The 20,705-nt window shown below is 39.6% G+C and overlaps 2 protein-coding genes across 9 annotated transcripts in view; one reads left to right on the top strand and one right to left on the bottom strand.

The window, feature by feature from the left end:
- Positions 1-15,643, top strand: part of DOCK7 (dedicator of cytokinesis 7) — a 208,257-nt gene extending 192,614 nt beyond the window's left edge. For 5 of the 7 annotated variants that reach the window (XR_009493802.1, XR_009493805.1, XR_009493806.1 and 2 more), the window contains 2 exons: positions 1,827-2,348; positions 8,191-15,643. The gene's annotated coding sequence lies outside the window, so the exon portion shown is untranslated. The remainder of the gene's footprint in view (positions 1-1,826; positions 2,349-8,190) is intronic. The other 2 variants (XR_009493804.1, XR_009493803.1) reach the window with 2 other exon arrangements.
- USP1 (ubiquitin specific peptidase 1) lies at positions 14-12,117 on the bottom strand. Of its 2 annotated transcripts, none has more exons than XM_059884406.1 (9): positions 12,062-12,117; positions 9,528-9,766; positions 7,923-8,043; positions 7,134-7,238; positions 6,443-6,603; positions 4,466-5,151; positions 3,676-3,846; positions 2,807-3,008; positions 14-1,508 (listed from the first exon to the last, which is right to left on the bottom strand). In XM_059884406.1, the coding sequence occupies exons 2-9, from the start codon at positions 9,695-9,697 to the stop codon at positions 773-775; spliced, it is 2,352 nt and encodes a 783-aa protein (XP_059740389.1). In that variant the 5' UTR covers positions 9,698-9,766; positions 12,062-12,117; the 3' UTR covers positions 14-772.
- Positions 15,644-20,705: the final 5,062 nt, after the last annotated feature.

Genomic DNA, 20,705 nt, shown 5'->3' on the forward strand with positions numbered 1-20,705 from the left:
AATTCTTCAAGCATTTGTATACATTGTTGTTAAGCAGTTTACATTTTATTGTCCTGGTTTTTAAAAAAGTTAAATTTAAGGTCTCACCTCTAAGTTTGATGTACTATATACAGATCGTGCAGAGTATGACTATGAAGGAATACAAATTAGTCCATGCCCCAAAAGATTTACTAGGATTCAGAATTATTTTCGTAAATACACATAAAATTCTGAAGATAGAAGAGGACTGACTACAGGTTTTCTGAGATATTTTTCAAAGTGATTCAAGGCACAAAATGTACAGTTGTGAATACATACATATTCCAGAGTTTGTGCCTGTAATATAGCCCATCTAAGGTTTGGTTTATGATTTACAAAACTGTATGTACTGAAATGAGATGCTGCTTCTTAGCTGAAAAACCACAAGACCTATAAACATCGTGTAGATAATTACTCCAAAATATGGAGATACAAATACAAGCACTTTATTTTAAAAAGCAAACACAAAAGATAGATGTAAATTCAAAAGTGTTTAAATGCTTCCATTTTGAATAATTCAATTAAGAACCTATACAAGTTTGTTCCCAGAAGCTAATGTATCACTAGTCTCTACTAAGGAAAATGCATTCTAAAAATTAATATGGTTTTCAATAATTCAAATTTCACTATTTATATAAAAACCTAGAGACCAATAATATCCAATAGCTTCAAAAGATAAGCTACTTTGATGTAATCAATTTACCAATGTTTATCCATGTCTGTTTAATATATACACAAGGAAAATACAATCACTCTATAATTTCTTATAAAATAGCAAGTAAGGAGTAGATGTAGGAGATGTAGAAGGGGAAAGAGAATTCAAAAAGTCCTTCTCTTCAGTAACTTTCACTTCAGAATCATCAAAAAGCAACCATTTCCCCTCATACTCCTTTAAGCTTTGCACTACATATGAAATTTTGTTCTCAAAACCACTAATGTTAATGCCTGTTTGGTCACTGGATTCCTTGTTACTATCAGATTCATCGGTCCCATTAGTATTGTTAGTCTCAGAATTTCTATTTTCAGGAAGTGCTGTACTGGCAACTTTATCAGGGTTAGACGCTTTGTTGTATAACTCGTAATCTGCCTTGCTCTTTTGTCCTCCAAGAAGTCCAATAGCTTCTACATTTTTTTTGTTCAAAACTTTACTTGGCTGGTTATTTCCACTGACTCTAATAGACACTTCTTCATTGTCATAATTTTCAACCACACCCCTTACTTCCTCCTCATTCAATGGTTCTGGCTTACCTATTTCACACGTTTGGTCGATCACAAAATTTTCCTTATCTAGTTCTAAACTGTTAAGGTCAGTGACTTTAACAGAAGCAGTATAGTGCCCACTACTAATTGTAATGCCACTGTGCATCACAACTGCAAATAATCCATAGCTGTCGTTGGTTGGCTTTGTGCTCCATTCTTCTAGTGACAATTTAAGAGGTGTCAGTAAAGGAGTGTTGATCTTGGAAAGTCCACCACCATAACAGTCAAACCTTTGGAAGGAAAAAAAAAAGGTTTTCTGGGATTCCACTTTATATATTCAGTTTTACACCCAATGTGAAACCAAGTAAAAAGGCTGAATAAACCCTTAATATTTACTGGTCATATGAATAAAAACAAAATGAAAACACCACCCAAATTTTGTATGACATTTACACAAACACTGAAATCACTACTAATAGGTGCTACTGTGTAGGATATATGGCACTTCCCCCTTTTATTTTCCTAATTTTGTACAGTAAGAAAATGACATTTAAAAAAACCACTGATCTTCAAATCTCTTTTCCTGTAAATCTAATAAATTATTTTAGTGTGAATTCTGTCTCTACAACCAAGATTTGGGGAAAAGAAAAAGCTATAACTGTAGAAAAGAAGAAGTCCACTGAAAGAAAGGACTATGTCATCTTCTGGCAAAATAAAATGTGTGGAGAGCTCCTGGGAAGTTCTCATGGTAATTTCAAACAATTCATTAATATAGAAAGGAATAAAAGCTACAATGACATTATATCTACATGTCAGAAAAGTCTATCTAAAATTAACTGGAATTTTGATATTTATTATTTTTAAATCTTTCAAATACTTAAATGTTCAACTATAGAAAAATCTCTTCATACTTGTTTTATTTCCTGGCTTACTTAAAACTAAAATAATTTTGCTTGTTTCTCTCCCCTCAAAAAAAAAAAAAATGCTGATGTGTAAATTTGTTCCTTGCTTTAATCAAATCCATTAAAAAGGAATGAAAATGAACAAATCATATGTAGCTGGATGCTGACAGCAGGAAGAGATGAAAGAGGTTTTAAGGACAATCCCTATGAGTGGTGAAGCTGAGTAAGGTCTGTATTCCAATGATGTTTGTTTTTTGTCATCAGAATTGTGTCTGAGCAGCAACCCTCTGATTGGTTATACAACCTCTGTGTACTTGTAAAATCCATATAAGAGGTTTCCCAAGGTGGCACTACTGGTAAAGAACCTGCCTGCCAATGTAGGAGATGTGGGTTTGATCCCTGGTTTGGGAAGATCCCTTGGAGGGCATGGCAACCCACTACAGTATTCTTGCCTGGAAAATCCCATAAACAGAGGAGTCTGGCAGGCTGCAGTCCATGGGGTTGCAAAGAGTCGAACATGACTAAAGCAACTTAGCACACACACACATGTATAAGACATATTTTATGTTATTTATTGAATAAAATGATTTTGATAGTCTAAGAAATATTAGCAAGAGTTAAAATGATCTTTTTTTTCCTTTATAGTAAATATCATAGTATTTTGAATAAAACTTTAGAATACTCACTCCAAGCCACTAGCAGCAAAGCACTTCAAATGAATAGTTATAACTTCAGGCATTTTGTCAAACAAAAGACTTCGTTCCGCTTCAGTATAATGATGGCAGTTTTCACAGAAATATTTATCTTCTCCTACAATCCTTTCCACTGAAGCAAATTGTGAAATTGCCCATCTCAGGGTCTTCATTTCTGTTTTTGGCTCTGGAGAAACTACACAAAAGAATCCTGTCACTCACAAGTGAAAAATCTCTGAAAAGCTAAGCTACAACTTTTTATATTCAAAATTAGCATGCATTTTTAATTGACTAATCCTTCCTAAATAATAACTAAAGAGATTTCTTTTTAGTTTCAGAAACTAGTAACTTTCTTCAACAGAGCACATACCTCTAAATATTTCATATCTGGTAAAAAAAAATATTGAGAAAAAGAGACAGCAAAATCAAGATAGGCCTACTCTGACTCCATGTGAGAGATTTTAGTTTATATTGAAGTCGATTTACAGTATCTAAACAGGTAAACCAGTCTCAATCATTTCCCATGACATTACTCTTCTTTTTGTGGTTTACACAAGATAGAACATTAGGTTCAAATATGTTGTCAACAAAAATATCCTCAACAGCTCAGATATTTGAGTAGCCAAAATTAACTTATTAAAGCATTTCATTTTCTCATTATAACATACTCTATACATCAAAATAAAGATGCCACAATTTTCAAATATAGTTAACTATTAACAAATGAAGTTATACGAGAATGATTTTATTACACTAAAGACAGTTTCTTTTTCTCAATAATTATATAAGCTACTTATGAGACTGTTTTGTTGAGGAAAACTGAAATTATTCCATGATCCGTGCAAGACTCAGATTTCGCTTACTTTCAGAATTCTCCTCTACTTTGGAAAGCTCATCTTCTTGCACTGGTACACTGATGTCTTGAAAATCTTCTCTTCTTTCTGTTAAACTTTCACATTCTAAGCAACGAGTCCGTAATACCAGCTGACCTTGAAATAATTTCTCCACTAGCTCAAAACCAATTTGCTCTGCACCTAAAACAAAAAAAGGAAAATACAAATCTATACAGATGAGTTTTTCAGGACAGCACAAATAACCATTATTCCATTTAAAGTAGACCATGAATAAAAGGCTGATTTTCACATTTCAACTTGCTTATTAGCATTAAGAGGTGACAATCATGTAATATAAACTCACTGTAAAGAAAATCTTGAATATATGAATTACTGTTACCTCAATGAAGAGTTTCAACACAATTGTGTCTTAAAACTCCCTTCCCAAAGATATCCCAAAGTGTGTCAGTTCTACAAATTTTCCCTGAGATCTGTGTGAACCTATGTAGAAATCCAGTTCAAGTATAACTACTTAGTAAATGCAATTTCTTTCTTGAGTTTACGTCAAATACTGCATATAGAAAGGGATAAAATATTCCCTTGTCATTAAGATGTATTAAACTCCCCTAATTTATAAACATAAATTACTATTACCTTAAGACACACACACAAACTACATACAAGTGCAGTGCTTAAAAAACTAGTTCACATTGTGTTAAACTTCTCTTAAAACTTATACCAGATGTATATGCATCTAAGAAAATTCCAATTCTGCAGCTGTTAATCTTCCTATCAATGTTCAAGAATAAATTATACTGACCTTTGTTTATGGGCTTAACTTCATTAACATGAATGGGCATATCATTATTTCCTGGAGACTCAAGTTCACAATCATTAGTTGTATTATCATTTTCATACTTCCCCAAGTCCTCTTCAAGATCATATTCATTTTCTTTACAGTGTCCTTTGGATCCTTGGTTTGTTGCTATTTTACCCATACTACAGAACTTGGAAAGAATGCTGGGTTGCTTAGCTGCAGACTTTAACCAATTTATTTTAACTTTTGATTTCCTTTGGGAGGGTCTTGTACTCTCATTTTCAGAAATGTGCTTGGGGATTATTTTATGAGAAATCTCTAATGTATCACCTGCAGCTTTTCTTTTTGATCTGGTTTGTCTCTGGTTTTCTTCCGAAGACTGGTGTTCCTTGGAGATTTTAACTTTTTTTTTCATGTTACCAAATTCAGCATCACTTTTTCTTTTCCCATTTCCTTTTGAGAGTTTTTCTTTATAGTCTTCAGAATGCCTCATATTGTCCATCTCCATGCTGTTATTATCACTCATTTCCTCTTTCTGATATTCTTCTACCTTAGTAGATAAGTCTTCTACATTTTTTACTTCTTCTTTTTTTAGGAGTTGGCATGTTTCTTGAATGTTTCCCAAAATACACTGTAATACTTCCTGTGCATCATGCTGTAGATATCCTTCATACATAGGGTTGAGTTCCCTATAAACAAAAATTTTCATTTCATCTATTCTAGTTTTGAAGATATAATACCAAAACAAAAAACCACCTTGCCATTACAGAACTATTGAAGTCCAGAAACATTTATTCAGCTACTAATCTGAAACTCCCTACCTAAACTTTTAACTGAAAAACAAATTTAGTCTCGTTTTCATCATCACAGATACTTTGATCTCCTAAATATTGTTAATAATAGCTAATATGTACCCAATGTTTACTATGGATAGATAGATATTATGGCCTTGCAGCACAGCTTGTGGGATCTTAATTCCCTGACTAGTGATCAAATCTGTGCCCCCAGCAGTGGAAGTGCAGTCTTAACCATTGGACTGCTGGGACAGTCTCAAACTTTTCATTTTGGAGGATGTGGTGCATGGGCAAGCTGCACTGCTTGTGGGATCTTCATTCCCTGACCAGGAATTAAACCCAGGTCCTTGGGAATGAAAGCATGGAGTCTTAACCACTGGACCACCAGGGAATTCCTTCTAAATGCTTTTTATATTAAATATGTAATCCTCACAATAACCTTATGAGGTAACTATTATATCACCACTATTTACAGATAACTTCTCTAGGTCAGTCACAGATATGCAAAAATCAAGGCTTCAACATACTCCTGGCCACCAGGCTACACTGCCTCTTAACAAATGTGTGGCAATATGTTACATCTAGGTCTATTCCTAAACGATGAAATAATTTTTAAAGACTTAAAACCCTGTAATATTTTGGATAAACCCTTTTTATATATAGGACAAAGTTTCATTACAATACTACAAAGAAATCTAATTCAGTTAATAGTTTTCTTCTGAGTACAAACAACAAAACCAGAAGGCTTGGGATTTGTTGTTCTTGTGTATAACATATTTTGGATACAGACCAAAGGATTTCTATCTGAAATCCTTGGGACCAAGTATATTTGGTAATTCAGAAATTTTCAGATTAAAAAAACCTGGCATGTAAGTAAAATACATATCACTGACAAAATAGGGACAGTATTCCCTAATTATACACATTACTACTTCTACAGAAATGTATGAATATTCACATTACAGGTAAATATGAATATAAACTCATACAAATTCAGATTTAATGAATTTAGTACCAATCTTAGGAAAAATTTCCAGTCTTCTGAGCCTCTGGGATATCAGGACTATAGACCTGTAGTTTCTGCTTTCCTTGCCATTTATTCCCCCCATTGTTCACATAGCACTCTCCTCCAAAGAGAGTAGTAAGTAGCTAAATTGGAAACCTAAAATCATATAATAGGCTATACCTGAGTGTGTTAAGTAGTCGCCTTGGCTGAGTAGCAAGTTCATCAGTGTACTTTTCTGGATTTAATAGAAAACTAGCCTGAAGCTGTTCAACTGAAATGATCAAGGACTGTAAGCTGCATATTAGTTCATAACTTGCCAAAGAATCTTCTTTGCAGTTTCCCTGTCAAGAAACACACAAATATTTTTATTTATGAACAAATTAAGTAACTTACCCCTTTTTCTCACTAGACAATACTAGCTTTTCTAACTCTAATTTCATAAGACTAATTTTATGGAAGTATACAAAATAAACTTCAAAAAAAATTTAAGCATATTTTTGGTTGCTTTCTATTATGTGAGTGATAATGGTTTTTTAATTATGTAAGTCAAAGGTTTCTCCAGATTTACATAAGTAGTAAAAATGAGTCAATCTGAAAATACAATAGGGTAAAAGGGCACAATATATTGTATGGTGGTATGTGTGAAAGTGTTTACTGATAATAAATCAAGAGGACTGGAGGAAAAAATATAAAAGTGGACATAATTAAGCAAACTGCCTACCCCATAAGAATGAAAAATAATTGCCAATAAGACATTTAATTTTCACATGTAAATTTAAGAGAAATAATCTTGGTCATTCTCCCAAATCCTCTGTGTATTTATTACTTTTTCATTTCTAAGCAAGTGAGTTTTGTTAATTTTATATTTTACCTTATCTTTTTGATTGGCTTCATCTTTTAGGGCTTCTTTCTTCCTTGAAATAATATTAAATAAGTGCTTCACTCCAGATTTAAAACCAGGACAAAAATATAATACCTATAAAATTAGACTGTTTTGAGTATTTACAAAAACAATATACCTAAAAAAATCATTAAAATGCTATCATGCTTTTTGAAGAGCATGTTCAAATAAGTATTACTTAAAATTCTGAGATTAAGATGTGTGTCAACAATTGTTCTCTTTCATCATAGTAGCCTGTTATCTTTCCTCTGTAGCAAAGCACTGAGCCTAAAGTGTATAACATGAAACATAGTTTCAAGGAGTAAAACATGTATCAGTTCAGTTCAGTTGCTCAATCCTGTCAGACTCTTAGCGACCTTCATGGACTGCAGCATCCCAGGCTTCCCTGTCCATCACCAATTCAAACTCACGTCCATTGAGTCGTGCTGCTATCCAGCCATCTCATCCTCTGTCATCCCCTTCTCATATCACATAGAACCAACTGGACAGAAAACTAAAGGTCTGGTATCTTCAATTTACCCAACATCTACTCAACTTTGCTATCCCAATGTTAATATATCATTTTTTCTTACCTCAAAGGAAATTTATAACGTACAATTTAGAATCGTGATTATTTTACCCCATTATGTTTCATTTACAATCAATGGCAAAGACAGTATGGACAACTGAAATCCTCCAATAACCTAGATTCTCAGAAAACACTGTTACATTAGTCTTTGCATACTAAAATTTTATGATATAGCACAACTGTCAACTTACCTGAAGTATACTATTAAGATAACAAGTATTGCCGAGATTATTCAGTCCCACAAATGGTAGCAAGTTTTCTCTCTTCTCACAGTTTATAGGCGAGGACTGTGCCGCAGGAACAACTTGATCACTATTAAGTACAGAGAAGAGAAATGGATAACGAAGTAAAATCTTAAAGTAGAAATACTACTTCCCTAGACTTAGTCTTTTCCGCAAAGTTGTAGATAAGTACATGGATTTTATTCAGATGGCATTTTAACAGAATTAATCTTTACAGGTGTAAAAACTGCTGAACATCCAGAATAAAAGTATTACAAGCACTTTAACAATATTACAGCCAACAAGCTTCAAACAATTCCACTAAAGGTCTGCTAATCCCACTTTACAAAGTAGAAAACTACAGAACTGGTACTGTGATTTGTTCAGCCAACATGACATTTTAATCAAGTAGTTTAACTCTGAACAGAATCCTGGGAATATGACAATATTTGGGAGAGGCTGCACTAAGTCAGATTTTGTTAATAAAAGATTAAGAGGAAACCAAGTCTATGAAGATACTTACTTATATAGCTGTCCCTCACTTAAAAATGAATTGTTCAAGTTTATAATTCTTTAACCTCATTTTAACAAAGTCTTCACAGCATTTTTATTTTACAGCTGCTGGCTTTTATTCTTAATACCTTAAGGTGTTTATAGGCATGAAGCTGGTAAACAAGAGGTTTATACATAATCTCCTAAACTGATTATTGGTAAATACCGATACTAGGAAATTACACAGGGGACCAAATCTACATTAGTCATATAGCAGAGTGAGTGTGTGTTGAATTTAGAGCAAAGCATAGACTCCAACTACAACATTATTGGTGAAACAAAGAATATCATTCTGTTCTGATTTCTTTTCAATCACTGAAGGATTTATTTCATCAAAAACGTATCTTATAGGTTTGAGAATTCATGTACTAGGTAGGACTACAAAGTGCCTCTCAGGTAACTGTCAGGTCTTCCGAACCAAAAGCCCACCACAAATTTCTTTACCCTTACATAAAACATATTGCACTATAATCAGGTTTAAATTGAAAAATAATTTTAGTCAACAAATACTTTTGTAAGTTAGTCTAACTGGACAAACACAATTTCAGTGAGTTATAATATTAACTGTGATGTGATCTCTGTGGGGAACCAGCAGTTTTATCCAGTTTCTACTATACACTGCTAGACTTGTCTCACTAATGTGTGTTTTTTTATGTCCCATGGCACCCCACTCCAGTACTCTTGCCTGGAAAATCCCATGGATGGAGGAGCCCGGTAGGCTGCAGTCCATGAGGTCGCTAGTAGTAGGAAGAGACTGAGCGACTTCACTTTCACTTTTCACTCTCATGCACTGGAGAAGGAAATGGCAACCCACTCCAGGGTTCTTTCCTGGAGAATCCCAGGGATGGGGGAGCCTGGTGGGCTGCCATCTCTGGGGTTGCAGAGAGTCACGACTGAAGTGACGTAGCAGCAGCAGCATGGACTATCAGGTCAGAATGATTGTAGAAATCAAACCAAGTTCCCTGCTTTTTCATTGATACAGAACTTTTAAAAGTATAGAAAAGCTAAAAATAACATACATACATTTCAGACCCTTTATATTCAGAAGTCTTTTCTTCATTTTCTTGAGAATCTGTGAAATCCAAGGCTCTCTTGGTTTCCTTTTTCTGAAAAAACTTCAAGGAAAGTCTGTTTTTTTTTGATGGACTACCTCTTGAAAGCCCATTACTTTCACTAGGTATGACACCAGGCATTTTCTCCTCAAATCCCAAGCAGTTGACAGGAATTAACTTATACAGGGATCTTGTAATCACCAATCATATCTGTTAATCAGAGAAAAGGTTATTCGTTTTCAGTTATCAACTGTAGGCAATAAACTCATTTCTGAAAACAAATTTACCAAGGAATGGTACTAATTAGAACTTTGTATTGGAAAATCTAATGCCCACCAATAAGAGGCAGTTAATGTTTACTGCTTAAATGAACAAGCTGCCATTTGTCCTTAACTCTTAACAAAAAAAAGTCCTGATACTGAACTTTTATTAGCCTGCCATTAGATTTAAGGGGAGCATCACAAAATACCCCACTTTAGTAAGATATGTGTGGTAAAGTATTATCATTAAAGGGTAAAAACTTATCATCTGTTAGTTCATCCAGAAAACACTGAGCAACAGTACAAGGTGGGAAAAAGGATGAATGGAAAATCAAAGGAATGCTGGAAGTGACTTGAGTTCTTCTTCCAAAGTCTCTTCTAGTTATATGGAATAATCTACTTAAAAATCAACATACAAGAAAAGGCCTATACCTAGTGTTTACACCTAAAAACTTGTGTAATAAACTATTCGAAGTTGAGATAATCGTGTAAAACTGCTGTATTTTGTGTATATCAAATTCTTTTGCACTAGAAACCAAAATATACTGACTTTCCAAACTTTTTCTAACTATAGAATTAAAATACTGCTTGAAGTAGGAAAAAAGAAAAGCTTCCCTTGTGCAAACTTTCTTCCCTGTTTTATAATAAAACTTGGATTTAAAAAAAAAAAAAAAAAGGCTGTATTTGTGGTAGTCATTTTACACTTCAGTCCTGTTTTTCATTAGGAAGATATTAGGAATAATTATCTACTACCAGAAAATCAGTTAAGCGTCCAAAAGCTCAGCAATGACTTTCAAATATAGGTAAAGGATGAACTAAACTCACACCCTTAAGCATTTCACTCAGCTGCCTCTGAAGTGGGAATTCACAACACTAAACTCAGCAGTGAAACATGCCCTTTTTTGAGACATCTCAGGAAAACCTAGAAAGCAAACCAATTTCCACACTCCAACGTATGAAATGCTATCACTAATGGTAAACTAGACTGCACTACAGTGTCAGGGATCCCTAAGCATAACTTGATTCTTGTAAAAGGTTGTTCTTAGGAGCCAATTCTAATAAACGATGGAAACTGGATTCTCTGAGAGAGTAATCGGACTTAACAACAACAAAAACGACCCAGCAGCTGAAATAACTATCAATCCTAATCCATAAACCAATCTTCAGGGCTCCTCAAAGCAATGATTAAACATTAGCCCTACCTAGACTATGTATCAGTTTACCAGGTGCCATATCTTAAGCTATACCACTTCTTGCTCCTGGCTGTCCTATCACTGGGAGGCTGTTACGTCAAAAACGTTTCTCTAAATCAGGTTTCGCAGAAAACACAATATATCGAACGTTAAATGTTATTGGCCAAATGACAGTGTGAGCACGAAGTCCCATCAGTTTCAGGTTCTTTCCTCTAATATGGCACAACTCAATTCTTTTCACGAAAAATGTAAAACTAGGGATAACATCCTCGACAAAGGTTTAAGACACGTGGCGTTCTAAAAACTTGTAGAACATCTAAAAGTTAAACTGCGCGGTAAAATTTAGCAATCACCGACACAGAACAACGTGAGTGCAAACATTTCTTGTCCCTACCCCGCACACTGTAGGAACGGAAAAGAAACTGAGGAGATGACGGACGGTGTCGCTGTCCGAGCCCGTCAGAGGCGGCGGGCACCAGGCGGGAGGCGTCTGAGACCAAAACCATAACGCCCGGCCCCTCGCCCGCGGAGTTGGCCTATTTACGCCCAGCCCGCACCTGCCCGAGTCCCTAGCGGCGGCTGGAAGGGGCACGGCCCGCTGAGTGGAGGGCTCGGCTGGCAGCTGGGCGGGGACGCGGCAACCCCAGGAGCCGGGGGTCCTCCCCACGGCCCCCTTGGGCGCCGGCCGAACTTGACGCGGCGCCCGGGAACCGGCCCCTCCTCCGCGGGCCCTCCTTACCTGGTCATGGCCCAGAGCGAGGTCCGCGGCGGTGACGCCGGCGAGTCCAACCCGCTAAGTGCGGGTGCGACAGGTGAGCCCCTTCCCCGGGCCCCCGACCCTCAGAAAAGCTGACCCGATCGCCCTCCCCGGGGGAAGTGACCATTCGCGCTCAAGAGCGGGAACCCGGGCTGCAGCTCGGTCCTGCCTGGCGCGGGCACCAACTACATCCCCGGAGCGGCGCCCTCCCGCGCCCGCCCCCGCCCCGGGACGGCAAGGAGCGCCAGAAGCGGCTCCGCTAGCCGGGCGCCCGAACCGCTAGGGTCTTCCTCACTCCACGACCGACGGGAACTTGGCGCGTTTTCCTCTGTCTCAGGACCCCCGTGTTTTAGCCTCCGCCCGCGCCAGCGCCGCGATTGGAGGCGGCGTCCTACGAAAGTGCCGGTTCTGGTCTCCACGCTGCAGAGACGCGAAAGGCCAGAGCCGCCTCGCGACCGCCACTCGCCCCTCTGGCACGCCCCGACTCCGGAACCAGCTGGAACGGTAGTTGCCCCAAGATCGTAACGGGTTCTGCAGTTTCAAACAGCGCAGGCAGCGTCACGGGCAGCTCGCGCGGGTCCTCGCTGAGGGCGCGCGCTGGGAGCTAGAGGCCTGGCCGGCGGGCTCGAGCCTCACACACACACACACACCCCCTCCCCCCGCCCTTTTTTTTAACCATTCGTGCGCGAGAGCTCGGGGAAAAGCGTACGGGTCGGGAGACGGGACAGAGAGAAGATGGGACGGGCTCCTTGCTCTGGAAGGAGCCGCCAGGTACTCAAATCCACCAATCCGTGATGACAGTCCCCAACCCTGCCCACCCGCCTCCCAAGAGGAGCCAATCAGAAGTACCTAGGCAAAAAGCGGACTAGGTGGGCGGGGAAAAACAGTTCAGCCAATACCAAAAAGAAGAGAGGAGGACTCCAGCCAATCATTTTTGGACATACAGAGTGTTCCTCAGGCGCTGTTCCCTTCCTTGGACTCTCATTGGCTCTCTAGTGCGCGCTTTCGCTGCCGACTGTTAAATTTCGCTCTGAGTTTTGTGAATCCTCGAAGGTGGGACGCCTGCGAGGGTGTGGTTTCCGGAGCTAGGCCCACAATAAATCCCGCCCCCGTTTCCTGCGTACACTGCAGGGCGGAGTTACCCGGAGATTAGTTTCTGAAAATGGCCGACTTCCTTGCTTAGTCCATTGCGCTTTGGATTTCTGTATCGAATCGCAGCCCCGGATCCTAGGCCACCCAGTAAAAACAAACGCCGCAGTAAATAATAGTAGATTCTCTCTCAACTGAATGCTACAAAGTTGAGACTCCCTTTTCATCTGCGCCTCATTTCCTCTTGCTTACCCGTTCCCCTTCCTGACTGGACAAGAAAACGAAAGAGCGTTCTTAAGGCTCAGCTCTGGCTGACGGAGCTGCAAGGGGATCCTGCGCTAGTCCTTACGCGCTCAAAAACGGCAAGGCAGGCTTTACCGGGTTTCTGCTGCTGTCGTACGCCTACCTCGGTGAGGTACCTCACAAAACAAGTGTTGTGAAGAATAAGTACAATCCAAATTCATTTAACCAAGCGTGTTTTTAGGTGCCAATTATGGGCAGGCATTCTTGACGTGACTTACAAGGAAAGGAAATAAGGAGTGTGCTCTCTTGGGTAATAATATCACAGTCTTGACATTTGAGTAGAGAGCTAAATGAAAGCGCAGCCAGCCTTGGAAGAACCTGAGGGTGAATGGTCCAGGCAGGGAGAAGAGCAAGTTTAAAAAGTCTTCAGGGTTCATGTGCTTGGTGTTTTGGGAGGAAGCAACGAGGCCAGGGTGCTTAGAGCACAGTTAGCCTAGTTTTAATGACTGTGGGAAATGAGATTAGTGATATGGTCAGGACTCTTATTAAGTAGGGTAAGGAGATGGGAGCCGTTTGATGTTTTTGAGCTGGGGCATGGATAATCTAAAATGGCTGCTTGTGGTAGTAGACTGTTAACTTTCTAAAGTGCAAGCTGGAAGATCACCCAGGGAATAAATTAGATTCTCACCTTCTAATAAATTAGAAGGTGGTAGCAGTGGAAATGTTGAGAATGAGTAGGATTTAGAATATATTTTGAAGTAAAGCCAATGGGATCTGCTGTTAGGTAAGAAAAAGACAACGTGTTTTTTTTGTTTGTTTGTTTGTTTTAAACCAAAGTGATAGGATAGTGGTTGTCCTGGCTAAAATGGAAAGCATTGAGGTAATAATGGGTTTGGTGGGAGGGGTGGTTGTTCTTAGACATAAAGATTGAGATGTCTCTTTCACATACAAATAGGGATACTGAGCCAACAGATTTCAAGTTTGGGGGTCCATAGAGCATTGTGATTAGGAGATAAAAATTTGAGAGTCACCAAATGGTGTTTAAATCCACAAGACTTTAAAGAATCATCTAGAATGGTGGTAGTGGTTGTTCAGTTGCTAAGTTGTGTCCGACTCTGTGATACTAGCCTTGTTTGTAGTAATGCTTCCTAAAACCCATTTGACTTCAGACTCCAGTGTATCAGGCTCTAGGTGAATGACCACACCATCGTGATTATCTGGGTCATTAAGACCTTTTTTGTATAGTTCTGTGTATTCTTACCACCTCTTCTCAATCTTTTCTTCTGCTTCAGACTCTAGGAGGATGAATACCAATTATAGTTTTCTGTTCTAATTTTCCTAATTCTAGTTTCCAGTTACATTTAAGATCCTAGTGTCAGCAGCCGCTACTCTTCCTACACAATTGACAGTATCAGTCGTCAACATTCAGTTGCATAGAATAGGATCCTTCCCCTGGTATAAGCAGGAAAAGCATTGAATACTTGGGTGTCATCTGTGTGTGCTCAGTCATGTCTGACTCTTTGTGACCCCTTGGACTGTAGCCCTCCAGGCTCCTCTGTCCATGGAATTCTCCAGGCAAGAATACTGGAGTGGGTTGTCATTTCCTCCTCCAGGGGATCTTCCCGACTCAGGGATTGAACTCATATCTCCTGGGTCTCTTGCATTTGCAGGCAGATTCTTAACCACTGAGCCACCAGGGAAGGCCCTTGAATACTAGGGAGTGTTGATTAAAGACACTCTAAAATAATTTTTCAGGAATAGTACCAAAGTCTTCGCAGAACCAGGCCGCCAAAGTGTAGTGACTCTTCTATGATTTCAAGAAAGGATGATTTCTAAACCACACTGGCAGTAATCATGTATGGATGTGAGAGTTGGGCTACAAAGAAAGCTGAGCACTGAAGAAATGATGCTTTTGAACTGTGGTGTTGGAGAAGACTCTTGAGAGTCTCTCAGACTGCAAGGACATCCAACCAGTCAATCCTAAAGGAAATCAGTTTTGAATACTCATTGGAAGGAATGATGCTGAAGCTAAAACTCCAGTACTTTGACCACCTGATGCAAAGAACTGACTCATTGGAAAAGACCCTGATGCTGGGAAAGATTGAGGGCAGGAGGAGAAGGGGACGACAGAAGGTGAGATGGTTGGATGGCATCACCGACTCAATGGACATGAGTTTGGGTAAACTCTGGGAGTTGGTGATGGACAGGGAGGCCTGGTGTGCTGTGGTTCATGGGGTCGCAAAGAGTCGGACACGAATGAGCGACTGAACTGAACTGAACTGGCCCTGTGTTGTGTGGGAAATTACAAGCATCAGAAATCTGCTTGTGTTGCCAACTCAAGACCACACTGTACCCAATACCAACAGAATACATCCTAAGTCTTGCCTCTTAAGGCCCACAAAACTAGTGGTTGAATACCGAGACTTCTGCTAATGCTGCTTCAGAAATGCCAAACACCTCCACAACTGTGCTTGTCAGTAGCAATGACAGACATCCATATCAGGCTTGGAGTATTTCTGGCAATAAAATTCATGCAAAAATTAAAGTGTTTCTGATCCTTTTGCTTTCAGTCAGTTCTTTGTGGGAGAAGTTAAAGCCACTCTTCTTTCCTAGGTATAGTTTTCAAGCCCAAAGATTCTTTTATTTCACTGTTTCTGTGTGCTATGCTGTACATCACTCTCAATGACAAGTTAACTAGGAGGCATCTGAAACAATGGGATTCAACAGGTTGACAGCATTCTTAATCCAATATTTGTCAACTTTGTATAACCGAGTGGCAAGCAGAGTTCATTCCAAGGCTTTTGTTCACAGGCACTGTTTCTGTGTGCTTTGATGGGGAGGTGTATAACAAGTTGCTGGGTTTTTTTTTTTTTAGGCCTTTAATGCTCCAATTCCACTCTTAATCTACTTAGGTAATAGATAGAGTTTCCCTCTTAGCAAAGCAATGTACCTTTCTTTCCATCTGTACTTGCAAAATTGGTTAGCTCAGGTCTGAGTTCATTGCTCACAGAACTTTGCTAAAAGTGGCAAAAAAAAAAAGCCAGTAAATACCAAGTTCATAAATTTTTCCAATTTTCCATCATGCCACAAATAATCTTGCAGCTGGGCAACAAGGGTCACCAGTTTCCCATCTTGTGATATCTGAGTCTTTACTGCCCAAATTCTTCAACTAAGCCAAGACTATGTATCTTTAAGGTTACATGCAACATAAATTTATAGGGATCAAATAGATTAACCTATGAGAAGCAGAATATTTCAAGTGTCCTTAGCCAACATGAATATTTATCTCTTTATCACATAAACAGTGATGAACAGTGCAAGGGAGGCAGTTTAGATTCATATGGTGATTCCATGACCATCGGGGACCTAATTTCCTCCATTCTCAGTGAGTGGCTTCTACCTATGGTCCAGTATAGCTGTTTTAAGTTCCAGCCATAATGTCTATATCCTAAAAAGCAGAAATGGGCTTTCTCTCAAAATATGCTACTATGATGGCTCCTAGGAACATGGGGAAATCGATAATCCCCACTGAATGAAATGCCAGAAGTGCTAAGGCAGGCCGATTGGACAAGAAGGGATTAAAAGACTCTGGCAAGCGGGTGTGCTAAAATGTGCTATACTACAGTGCAGCCAGAAGTTTATGATAATTATGTTCTGAAGGGTGGCCCAAAGGACACAGTATTCACCAAGACTATAATGCAGACTGGCGCAAAGGGCATAAGCACACTAAAAAGTTCAATGGTGACTCTCTGCAAGTCATGGTTGAAGGTAGCAGAGGTTTCTCAAAACTTGGCTCACTGATAGCAGTGGGGATGACAAGACCCCCAAATTGAGGCTCAGCAGCAGTACTCAACTTCCAGGAGCCAGGGGGTTACAATTATTATAATGTGGACATGACGCACACAGTTATGGAGCCAGTTAATAAAACATGGTGTTCTTAGAGGCAAAATAGATAAGACAGCTAACAAAGGTCCTATTAGCTTGTATCAGCAGAAAAATCAAGGGTAGAATGACCAGGAGATTAAGGTCTGTAACCCAGTAAAGTTACGATTCCTTAATCAGTTTCCATAGCTAAGCCAGTTTATAGGTCTAGAACCCACTGACTGAAGAGGACCTTGGGTGGAAGGACACTGATGTGCTTTAACAAGTATAAACAGTAGTGATTTCACCAGTCCAGCCCTGAAGTATATTTGGTCATTTACTTGGGTAATTATACCTTGAGGAAATAGGAATACCCAGACATTTCAAGGACTGTGAGACACAGGGTCTGAACTGACATTGATATCCAGAGACCAGAAGCATCATATGGCCCTCAGACTGAGGACATAGAGAGGCCAGTTAATAAATGGGGTCATGTCAAGGTCCAACGTAGAATTGGCCCATTGGATGTGTGGCCCCACCCAGTGGTCATTTTTCCTAGTCCCCACATATGTAAGGGGATTGACCTATTTGGCAATTGGTACAAACACCTGTGGAGTAAAAGCTATCCTAGTTCAGAAGTTCAAAAGGAAGCTTCTGATAACACCTCCCCTCTCCAACCAAACATGGTATGGGAAATCAATATTGTCTCTGAGTAGGGAGGTGGCAGAAATTAGTGAATTTTAAAATTAGTGAATTTAAAATTTAGAGGTACTGATTCCCATCATATCTCTGTTTGACCTACCATGTGGCCCTGAAAGAAACAGATGGACCCTGAACAATAACAGTAGACTACTAGAAGCTCAAACATTTGGTAGCCCTGATGGCAGCTGCTATGCCCAGATGTGGCATATTTGCTAGGGTAGATTAATACAGCCTCAGGTATTTGGTACACATCATTGATTTAGTGAATGCATTCTTTTCTGTTCCAATCAAAAGCAAAGATCAGAAACAGCTGGCATTCCCATGAAATAGACAAAAGTTCACATTTACAGAGTGGCCCAAGGCTACGTTAACATTCCTACTCTCTATCATAAAATATCCTTGGAGCAATCTGGACTTTCTGAACATCCTGCTGAACATCACATTAATCTATTATATCAATAACATCCTGCCGATTGGGCAAATTGAGCAAAATATAACTATCAGTAGGATAAAAGGACTAAGAGTGTATATGTGCAGTGGAAGTGCAGAGGAGTGTGTTAAATCCTTTCCTTCCTATTGGGAAGTCAGTAGATGATGACTAAAAAGGCATTAAGAAGTAGAAATACAAACATGTCATCTAAACAGGTGGAATGAGCTAAAAATTGGAAGGGACTGTTTTGAGGGAATGTCTTGTTGAACCCATTTAACCCTTTAAATCACGTACTACTTTGAAAACAAATTAAAAAAAAAAAGAAACTGGTAAATGAACTGTTTTCTGATTTCATTCCTGGAGAAAGAGCAGACAGGCTCAACAGGAATGTGTTATTTGGCACTGACACAACAGTTCTTCCAGCCCCCACCTGGGTACAGGGTAAAGAAAGACTCAGTATGAGAACCCCTTGACCTTCATTCAGCATCTTTAGTAATCACAAATAGCAAGCCACCTCACCACAGCTGGTAAGACCACCGTCCAGTAATTAAATTAAAAAAAATCATTTCCACAAATTAAAGTCTATTTAAAAGGTAAAATCCAGTTGGCTTCAAGATTTTAAATTCTTTTTCACAATCTGAAGACCCAGGGTCAAGTGGGAGGCCCTCCCATGCCTATGAAGAAAGGAATGCCTTGCTCCACTTCCTTAATGTTTGGTAATAATACACGACACAAAAGGATACCCCACATCCAAGGGCAAAGGAGAAGCCCCAGCAAGACAGTAGGAGGGGTGAAATCACATTTAGAATCAAACACCATACCTGCCAGAGACACTCAGAGGGCCCAAACCAACCTTGTGCACACCAGGAACCAGAGACCCCACAGACTGAGCAGGAACTGTGAGTGTCTCCTGCATAGGTACAGGTCAGCAGTGGCCTGCTGCAGGGGTAGGGGCTCTGGGTGCAGCAGACCTGGGTATGGCATAAGTGCTCTTGGAGGAGGTTGCCATTAACCCCACCATAGTGCCTCCAAAACTTACACAGTACTGGGGAAACAGACTCTTGAAGGGCACAATCAAAACCTTGTGCTCACCAGGACCCAGGAGAAAAGATCAGTGACCCCAAAAGACACTGACCCAGACTTGCCTGTGAGTGTCCAGGAGTCTCTGGCAGATGCATGGGTCCATGGTGGCCTGCTGCAGGATTGGGGGCACTCAGTGGAGAAGTGCATGCATGGGACCTTTTGAAGGAGGTTGCCATTATCTTCGTTACCTCCACCATAGTTTGGCCTCAGGTCAAACAACAGGGACTGAACACAGCTCCACCCATCAACAGAAAATTGGACTAAAAATTTACTGAGCATGGTCCCGCCATCAGAACAAGACCCAGTTTCCCTTCAGCCAGCCTCTCCCATCAGGAAGCTTCCATAAGCTTCTTATCCTTATCCATCAGAGGGCCAACAGAATGAAAACCACAATCACAGAAAACTAATCAAACTGATCACATGGACCACAGCCTTGTCTAACTCAATGAAACTATAAGCCATTTCATGTAGGGCCACCCAAGATAGACGGGCCATGATGGAGAGTTCTGACAAAATGTGGTCCACTAGAGAAGGGAATGGCAAACCACTTCAGTATTCTTGCCTTGAGAACCCCATGAACAGTATGAAAAGGCAAAAAGATAGGACACTGAAAGATGAACTCCCCAGGTCAGTAGGTGCCCAATATGCTTCTGGAGATTAGTGGAGAAATAACTCCAGAAAGAATGAAGAGATGGAGCCAAAGCAAAAACAACACCCAGTTGTGGATGTGAATGGTGATGGAAGTAGAGTCCGATGCTATAAAGGATAATATTGCATAGGAACCTGGAATGTCAGGTCCATGAATCAAGACAAATTGGAAGTGGTCAAACAGGAGATTGAAAGAATGAACATTGACAGTTTAGGAATCAATGAACTAAAATGGACTGAAATGGGTGGATTTAACTCAGATGACCATTATAGCTACTACTGTGGCAAGAATCCCCTAGAAGAAATGGAGTAGCCATCATAGTCAACAAGAGTCCAAAATGCAGTACTTGGGTGCAATCTCAAAAATGACAGAATGGTCTCTGTTCGTTTCCAAGGCAAACCATTCAATATCACGGTAATCCAAGTCTATGCCCTGACAAGTAATGCTGAAGAAACTGAAGTTGAACAGTTTTATGAAGACTCACAAGACCTTCTAGAATTAACACCCCAAAAAGATGTCCTTTTCATTACAGGAATGCAAAAGTAGGAAGTCAAGAGATACCTGGAGTAACAAGCAAATTTGGCCTTGGAATACAAAATGAAGCAGGTCAAAGGCTAACAGAATTTGCCAAGAGAATGCACTGGTCACAGCAAACACCCTTTTCTGATAACACAAGAGAAGACTCTACACATGGACATCACCAGATGGTCAATACTGAAATCAGATTGATTACATTCTTTGCAGCCAAAGATGGAGAAGCTCTCTACAGTCAGCAAAAACAGGACTGGGAGCTGACTGTGGTTCAGATCATGAACTCCTTATTGCCAAATTCAGACTTAAATTGAAAAAGGTAGGGAAAACCACTGAACCATTCAGGTATGA

This window comes from Bos taurus, chromosome 3, assembly GCF_002263795.3.
Source record: "Bos taurus isolate L1 Dominette 01449 registration number 42190680 breed Hereford chromosome 3, ARS-UCD2.0, whole genome shotgun sequence".
NCBI classification, from domain to species: domain Eukaryota; kingdom Metazoa; phylum Chordata; class Mammalia; order Artiodactyla; family Bovidae; genus Bos; species Bos taurus.

Excerpts from the sequence above, each read along its gene's own strand:
- USP1 (XM_059884406.1), bottom strand. The coding sequence starts at position 9,697 with ATGCCTGGTGTCATACCTAGTGAAAGTAATGGGCTTTCAAGAGGTAGT. Across the intron at positions 6,604-7,133 it reads AAGCCAATCAAAAAGATAAG|GGAAACTGCAAAGAAGATTC; the intron begins GTAAAATATAAA and ends GTTTCTTGACAG. Across the intron at positions 3,847-4,465 it reads AGTTAAGCCCATAAACAAAG|GTGCAGAGCAAATTGGTTTT; the intron begins GTCAGTATAATT and ends TTTTTGTTTTAG.